The following is a 12428-nucleotide window of genomic DNA, read 5'->3' on the forward strand; positions in this document are numbered from 1 at the left end:
AAATGCCTCCAGATTTCTGCAGAAAGTGGGGAACGGAGTGTCTTAACACTACATTCCCTCTGTCTACCCTGTTGTGTGCGGGATACAGCATGAAGCTGACGTTAAACATAAGCCAGGAATTATGCATGAAGCAACCAGATCGCCCAAGCCCGTCCGACGTCGGTCTGCACATCATTTGTCAAGAGGCATCGCAAACTCGAATATGTTGCCGCTCCGTCGGTGGTTTTACTTACTTTACTTTGAAAAATTATTTCTCTTGTAGGTAAATACCGTCCTTGTTTACATTTTCATTTTACGCCATTTAAGGTTTCGTGGGAAATTCAACACCTTGATGAAATTGATTCGTTTTATGTGAATCTACTTTTGTGGTATATTGTTATTGATTTTTTCAGTTTTTTAGGTATTTCATGGTATATGTGGGATATATGAGTTAGATAATTGCAAACGCAATGATTGTGGGTTCGAGTTCCATTTATAAGTAAGTTTTTTTTATTTTTCTGCTCTGGCAAAATATTCAACTCAAGTCCTGCCACGCAATCTGAATCTCGAATTTGATTGAAATGTAGAGAACCGAGTGTCATGACACTAGGTTTTCGTCTAGCCATCTATATACGGAATACGATATGAAGCTGAAGCGATTGCCACACAGTTTGTCACAAGCCCAAACATAATCCTCGCCATCTACATAGATACGTGATGCTTCACTGTGTGGTTTCGTAGGAAGTTCCTTCTTCGACCAGATGACCCATACGCTCGTTTGCCTTGCCTCTTTCATAAATAAATTTAGTTAATTGTGTCGAACCTACCTTACCTGTATCGAACTGCTGCTAAAATATATATTTTTGCTTCAGTTGAGAATGAATTCATTACACATCGTCAGATTTTTCTACTGCGCCAAAAAATGTATGTTTAATAAAAAAATAATGCTTTAAAAATGGCCTCATTAGATATTTATAAACCGTAAAGAATTATAAGATATTTGATATAGATTTTCCATTAGTTTTATTGTTTTAACCTTGAAAGAAAAGAAAATATGTATTTAATTGTGTCCTATCAAAGCAATTATTCATTACCAATTAATGTTTTTGATGTTTGACATATAAGAAAACTTTAGAACTGCCAAGGTTTTAATTTAAAGCGTAAAAATAGCATTAAACATTGCTTGTTAAATGTCGTAACTCAACGCCGTTAAAGTATTAAAATTTATTTAAAAGTATTCTATGTTTAAATAGTGAATTTCTATTCTATTTTATTCCTTATAGCAGATATTTAATTGCCTCTCTCTCGTCAACAAAACAAATCCCATCGTTGAGCTCTGTCACTCTTGAAAAAACTCTCTGTATTGAAAATTAAGAAACGGAGAAACTTGCCTTACCATAAACGGAATTAAGTGTGATTGTAAAGAAAAAATAGAAAATGTAACTAAAAATAGGAAATAACCTTTTCTCGAGTGGGATTCGAACCCATAACTCTGCCACGACTTGTCACTTGTCACATAAATTTGAAAAATAAATAGAAACAAAATACTTTAAAAACCATTAAGTATTCAAGCACATAAATGACCCATTGAAAAGTCCTGAAGGTGTGTTTCCACGTCGCTGCTGTCATCATTTGCGGTGCTTCCATTAATCAAAGTCTACGTAGTACGTAGTCAGTAGCCTGATAGATGATAATGAGGGTAGTATTACGGTAGAGTGTACAGTTTACGGTGGTTTTGTCTTTTTTGTGTATGGGGTGTATAGAAATTTTAAAATATAATAAAGAAGGGTAAAATTCAAATTTCGTGTTGAAAAATCCCTTCAGAAATGTTAATTATAAAATTAACCCTGTTTTAGTAAGACTGACACCACGTTATATGCAATGTCTCTAAGATGTTCAGCAGAGTGACCTTTCACTTAACTCTCTGTGGACTTGGCAACATATATGAAGATAAAAAATATCAACCTACGGCATACTGAGTGACTATAACTGGATAGGTTTGGTCCGATTCCCGCTCGAGGAAATAAACTCTGATAAGGGATGGAAATAGGGATGAAAAGTGGGGAATATTGTCTTAACACTAGGGTATTTGTGCCTATCCATAGCACAACACAACCTATATGGTGTTTTGCTTTATAATGTATATAGGGAACCTGGGAACCTAGTGTTAAGGCACTCCGTTTTCCATTAAGACACATCCATTCCCTAATACACAACACCGCGTTTTACCGCGTTACCGTTGTGTTAGTACACGGCTATGCCTATTTACAATAAATATTCAGTCAGCTACCATTAAAACTAGAACTGGATTTTACAGTGTTTATTTTGTTTACGGGAACGATGATGTTAAAAACAAACACGCAACGCACGACCACGTAAATATTTGTATACAATTAACAGTTGCTCTTTCGATAAATTCCAGTAGTTATTTTATATAAGCATATTTTAAAAAGCGACACAAGCATGCGATTGTAAACGCAACGGTTATGAAATATTTAATATTTTAATTTCTTCGTCCTGGTGTGGAGGTAAATCGTGGTCTTGAGAGCGACCTTGAGTTACGCCACGCAACACGCAATGCCTTCAGAATTCAGCGGAAAATTAAGAACGGAATCTTAACATTGGGTTGCCTCTGTCTATCTCAGAAGTATGTTTAACTTTCTCCTGGCTGATTGCAAAATGTTCATAGTAGAACTTACTAAATAGAATGAAAGAGGATAATAGAGCAACCTACCACCTGATTCTTTCTATATAAATTCTCTTCTATCATATAATTCTCTATATAAATTGAATTCAACATTTAAACGAAATTTCAAAAAGTAAATTTCTCTATTTTGCATTCAAATTTCAAAGTAGCCACAAGAAAGCTATTTTCCCGCACAATTTTCCATCAACTTCTTCCAGTGTTACAATTTTCGCGTCCGAACTCAAAAATTTAATTGAAAAACCAATCAGCGATGACAACCGACTATGGGTAAAATTGGCGATGCTCCGCAGTAGTGTCCAGGGCGTTTTTATATTTTTATTTTTTCACCTTTAAATTTAGCGGAGTATTGGCCGTTAAAAGGTTTTTGTCGAACTTTCCACTACAGCTACGGGCTGAAGAGTCAACTTTTTATTGTATACGCAAATTGCTATACAGTTCTCTGGGTCTATAGAATTGTGATACAATATAAGCGGTTATGAGAAATTTCGTTAAAGAAGAGAAATGCTTGTGAGTACAAAATGTATTTAGCAGGAAATAATAGTGGCCTTCTAATGAATTCTAAGAAATGAAAATTTTAAATATTTAATTTCCTCAAGTGGGAATCGAACCTACAATCTGTCACGCTTAATTATGTTAAAAAAATATTGTTGTGGTTACGCAGTGTTTAGTTACGCCACTCAACAAACAATATAGACAGACGAAAAAAAACCGAGCTCATTTTTAATTAAGGCTCACATCGTGGATATATAAAACATGATCCAAAAAGTTTCCGGGTTCTATTTTTCCAGTAAATACATTTATTAATAAAATATTTATGTAAATACTTTTTATTAACAGAAACACTCATATGTGGTTTGTTGAATGTAAATACTATTTTTTCAGTAATATTTACTTTTTTCGTGAGTTTTTATACTTTATAATATTGACGGAATCATCATGCCGCAGGAGTACCAGCGTGAAAGTGTAAACGCGACTGTTGTGTATTGGGTTCCCGTTCAAGGGTATGAAATATTTAATATTTTGCATTTCTTCGCTCTGGAAACAAGGCATAGCGGGGTGAAAATGAGGGAAGGAAATTTCTTAACGGAGAATCGGGCGGGAACATAGTGATGTTTCCAGGTTCCCCCTTACTATCATGCTATGAGCAGCATACAACGTGACTTAAAAGAAATGTTAAACATAAAATAAATATCATAATATACATTATTTTTACGCAGAAATACGTATTTCACATAGTAATGTAAAAAAGAATTACCGTTGAAAGTTACATATAAAAAATTTTATAAAAGCTCTCTATGTATAAGCTTAATTCACTTACTCGTTTTGTTGCACACGAGTAACTCCTAAATAGTTTCCATAAATCAGGCATTTCGTTTGACTTTAAAAAGCTCATTCCTGAATGTTCGAGTTATTTCAACAAAACTTTTTTTTAGTAAATGGGTTCATTTACTTTAAAGTATAATAAGTTTATATATTACACATTTTAAATGAAACTATTTCACTTCTTTCATGTCTTAACACTGTTCCCTCTGTCTACTCTCCGTGTGCGGGATACAGCGTGAAAAGTTAAAGTACTAGTTAAAAACAATAAAGCAATACCTAGACTAAGCTAAAAGTACTTGTAAATTATTACTATAACCACGATTCCCTTAATGAATCCAACGTTCGGTTTAGAAAGTATAATCGTGATCGCGTGATGGGTTGTATTACTAGCACCGCACTGACACTAGCGGTGGATTTTTGTGTTTTGGCTTTTATGCAGAAATTATGATTTTTTTACGAAACTATTTTAATTTTGAAAAGAAAATGTCAGGAAGTTACAATAATTAATGAGAGCCTTAAAAGTTTAAATTTTTAATAGAGATATTTTTAAACTTTATCTTCCATATATAACTGGGAACAGAGAACCTAGAGTTAAGCCACTTCATCCTCCGATTTCCATTCGAAATCGATACACTGAGTGTTCAGTAGCGGAACCCAACCTCACATTTTGCTCCCTATCCTTAATTTTGGGCTAAAAAAGTGTAACTTTTTTTCATTTACAAATACATTAACCTATCACAAATTACAAGTATAAAGTACTAAAATGGGATAAAAACTGTATATCCATCGGTCCGGGGTGGCAGCGTCAGCGATATCTAAGCGAAGGCTATTAAAAACCAATCAAGAGAACGCCACGTAGTGTCGACCAAGCAGATCGCTAACATAGATAGCTGTGTATGTTAAATTGCTGCTGAAATTGAATTCAAGTGCCATAAGAGGATAGTGTTTTTTTTTTATTTTTAGCTTCACGCAGTATCCCGCATGTAGCAGGATTGGCAGAGGTAACCGAGTGGTACGACACTTCGTCCCCAGTCTTCGCCGATTTCTGGAGGTATTGCTTCTTGAGTGGTGGTGCTGAGTTTTTTTAATCTTAACCTTTATCCCGCATATAGCAGGGTAAGTGGACTCTCAATTTAGTATAAAAACATACTTGTCCCTTGTGAGTTCATTAAAGTATTTATATGTTGGGAGGCGAAACTCAACGCCGTGTCTTGTCTAATATTGAGAGTACTTTAAATATATATGTGGTAAATTATTATTGAAAATTCATATAAAAAGCATAAACTAAAACTAACGATTAAAAAATTGATTGTGCCATGAATACATCTAAGTAATAATAAGAAAGGTGTAAAAGCAATAGCAAAATTTAACTTCCCATTAGGAGGCAATCAACCGGATACGCTAGTATCGGTAGAGGATTTCGTTTAGGTGTGTTACAAGACACCGTACGAGCTGGAAATTAGGGCAATTGGAGCGAAATAGGCTATCTTTGGTCGTTCTATGTAGCGCTTATATTTCTGTGCTGAAATAATGATTTTTGTAATGTCTGTTCTGTTTTACGGGTGTTTTTCGTTTATAAGGATTATAATTTTCATATGGAAAACATGTGTTAAATAATGAAAATGAGGGAACAAAGAGGGGACCTGGAGACCTAGTGTTATATTTGATGCAAGTCTTATATAATCGCTTTGTTGACAACTAACTCGTTGCATAATAAAAATAGAAAATTAAAACCGAATTGAAAACTATAACTATGCAGATACAAGCAAAAATTGAAACTTAATAAAAAAATAATAAATCAAAGCATCATCCATGTGTATATTTTTATATTTTGGTGGATTTTGTCAAAATCCGCTGAACTAATAAAATATTATGAAACCTCCTTTGGAACGTGACCTGCCGTATAAAAAAAGAATTATCAAAATCCATTCATGATTGATGGAGTTATCCATATCATAGCAAACATACAAAATACAAAACAATAAAAATGTAATATAAATATAATTATTTCAGTTTCACATATTATTTAGTTATAGTAAATTACTAGTATGAAACTAGTATTTGTACCTGTTACAAATAGGCCTCTTCCATTACTGTTTTTTTTATTTACATTCATTGTGAAAACAAAAATAACATAAATATTTTTTATATCACTTAAAATATTATTGACACAATTGAATTGAACTCCTTTTTCTTCTTGAAATCGGTTAAAAATGAAAAATATGTAATTTTTCTAACATAAAAATTTTATAAATATCACCGAAGCTATAATAAACAAAGTGAATCACGTAAATATAAAATAAACTGATAAAAAAAGCTAAATTATTGTAATTTTTAATCCGTTCATGTAAATATAGGGAAGCTATAAAAACATCGCGTTTTACTAATGACATTGCGTTTTTTCAATTGGATATAAAAATCTATGTCGTTTTTTTTGTTTTTTTTTTTGTTTCGGGCGACTCTTTAGAGCTGCCATTGTTTATATAGAATTTAAAATAAAAAAATATAATACTTCAATCATAGCTAGTGATTATAAATATATTCAAAAAATGTCTCCACTCTTTATTTTTTCTACGTTAAGGGGGAACTAGCTAAAAATTTCTCAAAATTGCTACAGTAACGAGAAGCAGGATTTTGATACGTTTTGAGATCTACGCAATTTTTTTAGAAATTTGATTTTGCGATCACAGATACAAAATAATCTGCTAGTTTCAATTTTGAACGGCGGAACCCTACCTGCGTTTGCCACCAGAGCGAAAAAATGAAAATATTAAATATTTCATTCCCTCGAGAGGAAATCGAATCCACAACCTGTCGTATTCACAGTCACACACTTGTGCTACTTCTTTTAATAATGTAAATTTCTGCTAAAAATTACTAAAAAAAAAAAATAAACTTGCATGTCACTTTATGACGTTTCATGTCACGAATGCTCAAATTGTATTCGAATCGCCCATCATTATAATTATCATACAGAAGCTTTGGATGTCGTGACGGTAATGCAACATAATGCCGCTATGTATTGACTTTCCATACAATTGAATACAAAGTTAAAAGGTTAATTCCTTTGTTAGATTCTACAGAATGATATAATACATTAGCCCCTACAGGGGCTATAATATTTAGCCCCTACAGGGGCTATTTTATAATCTCTGCTATTGTTTCTTTATTTTTTCTTCTTAATTTATTTTAGTGGAATTAGAGACTCTCTATTTTTTCTGTGAGAAATGCGTAAAGGTATTTTTTTAGATCAGCCGTGTTAAGAAAATGTAATACTATAGATAAGTTTAGCTTAGATCTTGAAATACAGAAAATCCCACCTTGAAATTAGAATTCCGCAATTATACTTTATATTTATTTTGTATATTTTTTCAACTACACGCTGTATCGCACGTAGTAGAGAAAGCAAAGGAACGTAGGAGACCTAATTCTTAAGACAATCTAATTCCATTAAGACATTTTCGTTTGCCATTTTCTGCCCTGAGTGGGGATGGAACCTACAACTATCCCGTTTACAATCAAATACTGATCCACTGTACTAAAATAGCTTCCTATTTCACTATACCTACATATAGAGAACCTTCTATTATAATATACCTAATCAGTATAATAGATTGTAATTCTGTACATCCAACTCTCTTAGTATAGTAGCAATTAATTACAATATAGCTTGTAATAACACAATAACATATAAATTATGAAGTTACTACCAATTACGAAATTAACGTGAAATTACATAATGAAGTAGTGAAACAATCACTACTGAGGCAAGTCGTGGAGCGGGGCACAAGCGAGCGATTGCAATCGCGACAGTAGTGGGATCGATTCCTTCTCACGAAAAATCTTTAATATTTTTATTTTCTCGCTCTGGAACAGAGTGTTTTAAGACTAGGTTCCCAGGTTCCCCAACGTAAATCTTAAAAAATTGTCTTTGTTTCTTACTAAGTAAAGATGTAATGTGACCATTTAATATAGTACATTTCAAAAATATTGCGAAACCAATGTAACATTCTTTCTCTTATTACGAATATCTTAGTCCAGAAAAATTTTGTATTAAATATTTTGCGGTGAAACTGTTCTATGCGATATTAAAAAAGACATTTTTTTATTATATTAAATACGAACATAAAAATATTTAATGTGACTTTATGGAAAATATTATAACTATAATGTCGCTTAGGCAATCACATGAATACTACTTTGATCATATTAAAATCTAACTTTAAATTAAAAGATATATATTTTTACTAGTGGACCCGAACGCGGCTACGCCCGCTTGAACTATACGAATATTTATTAAATATTTATGAAATTATTTTTAATTTTCAATAGGGAGATGCGTTAAGCAAATTCATTTTGGGTGACGTTTTCTAACAACAAACTTTGCAAATCGTTGCTTAGCAACGGTTGCATAGCGACGGTTGTTATTAATATGGCGGAATAAATTGCTTGTCAAATTAATAAGTATTTTAATATATTGATATATATCGAAAATATTACAAATATGAGAAAAAAGTATCCTATGTTCATCCCGAGACCTTCAAGCATCTCTATATGAGTATTTTATCACAATTAAATTAGCGGTATGGCCCTGATTACGTAAAAGACAGACAAACAGACAGACAGAGCTACTTTCGAATTTATAATTCAGGTGTGGATGAATACTTTTCATTATATTTAACTTTTCCTAAAAATAAGATATGAATAAAAACGACCAGAAAATTGAGTATATCGAAAATATATATGTAAAAGAACTTCAATAAATGTATAAAAAATATAACAGGATAGTTTGAATTTTCATTTGTTTGTTTTTTCTACCCGGCAGCCAGGAGGTGTAATTTGATAACCATTTCCCAATTCTACTCGAACCCCCAACCTGCTTTTTAATTTATAAGGCATGTTATAAAACTGATTAATAGATATATATATATATATTTTATACAAGCATATGCTTATTTTTATATCATTTCTATTTCAATATCAACAAAAAAAAGGAATAAAAAAAAAGAATGAAAGAGTCATAAGAAAAAAATTAACACTACAAAAAAAAAAAAAAAAATTCAATAATATGATGTGTTAGGTCATTTTAGCAGCTTTCTGCTCATCAGCTGAGTCATGTAACAAATAGCCTTAGTTTTTATCTGGGTCCTAGAGCTTAGTCACCATGAAGGTGATGTTCTACATGAAAATGTTATGTAATACAGCAATTTATCGTTTATCCAAGTCTACTATCATAGACATCTGTTATATATAACTTTTTTGGCCATCGCGGCACAGTGGCACAAGCACCGTAGCGGTTGTGTGTACGACTCCCACTCGGGGGAATTAAATATTTAAGATATTCATTTTCTCACTCAGTTCTGCCAGTCAACCCGCAATGTCTCCAGAATTTGGCGGAAAGTAGGCAACGGAAATGTTTTAATAGGAACGGAATGTCTTAACATTCGAATGTATCACCAATCGACCAGCAAATCAAACGTCGCAAGTGGAACTGGATTGGGCACACGCTGCGCCGAGGTTCCGGTGATATTCCGAAGCAGGTAATGGATTGGAACCCTCAAGGCAAGACAGAACCTGGCGACGTTCAGTTTTAGACGAGGCGAAAAAGATTGGCAAGACATGGAAGAAAAACGAGAAGCTCAAGATCGTGCAAAATGGCGAAATTCTGTGGATGCCCTCTGCCCCAACTCGGGGACATAGGAATATAAGTCAATGTCTTAACACTAGGTTCCTAGGTTCCCTTTGTCTACCATGCGAAATAAAATTAAATATTAAATAGCCTTTGTATATATAATCCAAAAATAATGAATATAACTATAGACTTAAAAATCCACGAAAGCAAGAGGCCAACTCTACGCTCTCGAACAATATTATGGCAGTCCTTTATCCCGTACAAACTACAACAATGCGACGAATTCTCACAAACAAGCTGAACTTAGTGAAACTTGTAGTGCTTTAGGTTGTTTATGAAATAAAATCATTTGAAAATTCTTATTAGAACTTATTTGAATAGTTTTCAACAATATCTGTGGTTTGTGGGTATTCTTTGTTTGATAACAATTGTATTTTAGCTTACCTATGTATAATATATATAATTTGGAAATATTCTAGATATTTATTTACGTTGTTACTACAAGTTTAGGTTCAGGCTGTATCTCGCTCTTAGCGGGGAAGGTAGAGGGAACCTGAGAACTTAGTCTAAGGATACTTTTTTCTCCAGTAAGACACTTCCGTTCCCCACTTTCAGTCGAGTTCTCGAGGCATTGCGTTTTGAGTGACGGAACTCAACGCCGCGCTCTATCCTATAAGTAGAGTGAGGAAACTCTCCTGAGTGGGAATCGGTAGTTATTAAAAAATATTTTATCCTAGAAAATTTAAAAATATTTTTATCTGGAGTCCTTTAAAAATATCATTGTTTGGTCCTTTTTACGCTTTTTTCCACACAGAATTTAAATATAGTAGTCTCCGTAATTTAAATATAGTACTCCGAGTAGGAATCGAACCCACGTCTATACATGAATCTAAATAGACTATACAAATCGAGAATCTAATTTTAATCTAATACAATAAGTTAATTTTAAAGTAAAATAACTAAGCATGTAAAATAGAATTATATTAATAAAGTATCATATTTGAAAAGGCTTTCCAATTGGTAGAGAAGAGGTAACTTTGTCCTAATGACAAAACTTTGTTGTAATATCGAACGTAATAATGAATATGAGTTTGTTAATAACAAAACTTGGATCGTTTTTGGTTTAATTCTTTTTAAATAAATCCTATGGATTTATAACCATTTTAAATTTAAATAAGACAAAGGGGTAAGTAAGGGGAGAAAATATAAAGAGACCTTTATAATTATTATATTATTAGAAATAATGACCATAGAGTATATATAAGGATGACTCTAATTACTGGCTGGCACCTTTATGGGCTGTCAACGGCGACCGAAAGAAAAGGATCGCTAACGTCACTATGCCCTATGAATTCTTGAGACTCGGATATTGTTATTAGACTGCTAGATAATTCTCTTCAGTTGTTTAATAATTATTTGAAGGCTTGTTTTAATTCATTACCTTTCCTACTTTATTTAATATTTCCAATAGTTTCTTAGAATATATATATGTGGTCGAGGCCATGTGAGACGACTTTTATTGTATTTATTTATATATTTATTTAAAAAGAATTAAACCAAAAAAGATCCAAGCTATGATATTACAAACAAACAAACAAACAAACTCATATTCATTATTACGTCCAATATTACAAGAAACTTTACTGTCGCACGCTAGTGACCCTACGCTACGGCACGCCTACGGACGCCAGGACACCCACGGACGCCCACGAACCTAACGCCGAAACTTATTTAAATATTTTACTCTATACAATATTTTAATTTTATTTATTTCAATTTTCATTAATGCATTCTATATTAAAAATAAAGTTTGAGCATTCTTTGACATACCTACCTACATAACACGTGCAAGCCAATTAACCTGTGCTGTCACTACCCTGGCGTTCTATACTATTCCAGCTGTAAAGGATAAATGCAACAGAGACTAGTGTTAGAACAAAGTTGAATACGAACAATTACCCTGGCCCTTAGAACTTCGTGCTGCACAATGCAAAAAGCACTCACTTCCACTTTAAAGGAATTTCACGAGTATAGGATAATGGATTTGTTTTACGAAACCTTTGAAGCTTTAGATTTAAATCTCTGGAGCTAGAATGTAGCTATATTAATAGAAGTTTCAATATGTTTGTTTTTTTTATAGTTTTATATATTGTTTTTGTTATTAATACATTCAAAGGTCGTTAGACGTTACTTAAAACTAGACTTATGTGATTATATAGATGCAATCTTTATGTTTAAATAATATCTTTTTTAGAGTCCAGTCACTCCTTGAGGTTGCCAACTTGATCATACTGTATGAAATTAAATACAAAAGTGTAATCAATTCGATCATGCAAAAAAGTTAACCAATATCAGAAAAAAAGAATCCAATATTAATAATTATTATTTATTGTTCTTTTTTCAATCAAAACTCGTAATTAACATTTTTAATTTGGTTGTTACAGATTAAACTACGCACTAGCCGGTCTGAAGCCGTGGTGGTGGCACGCGTGCAACGTCTGTTTACACGCGGCGTGCTGCGCGCTGGTTGCACGCGCGTGTTTAACGATCGCGCGTTTGCAACGCCCGTTTGCGGCGCTCGCTGCCTTGTTGTTTGCCGTACACCCTGTACATACTGAGGCGGTGAGAAATTATTTAATATTTTATATTATGCTATAATTTGTAACGTATTCTACTGCTCTGACCACTAACCTATACGTTTTTATCAAGCTACGTCGAAATTTTTATACGTAAGAATTGTAATGAAAATATTTTGGCTTGATCAGCTTCATTTAAAGTATTGAAATT

At 32.9% G+C, this 12428-nt stretch overlaps 1 protein-coding gene across 1 annotated transcript in view; it reads left to right on the top strand.

Moving 5' to 3' along the window:
* The window catches only part of LOC146530240 (protein O-mannosyl-transferase TMTC1-like), a 136005-nt gene that overhangs the window by 98611 nt on the left and 24966 nt on the right, over positions 1 to 12428 (top strand). Inside the window, exon 3 of the mRNA XM_085201279.1 lies at positions 12086 to 12263. Within this exon, the coding sequence (XP_085057405.1) occupies positions 12086 to 12263 (178 nt within the window). The remainder of the gene's footprint in view (positions 1 to 12085; positions 12264 to 12428) is intronic.

The sequence above is a fragment of the Heliconius melpomene genome, chromosome 17, assembly GCF_056956725.1.
Source record: "Heliconius melpomene rosina isolate 202511_hmr_F chromosome 17, ASM5695672v1, whole genome shotgun sequence".
Classification (NCBI taxonomy): Eukaryota; Metazoa; Arthropoda; class Insecta; order Lepidoptera; family Nymphalidae; genus Heliconius; species Heliconius melpomene.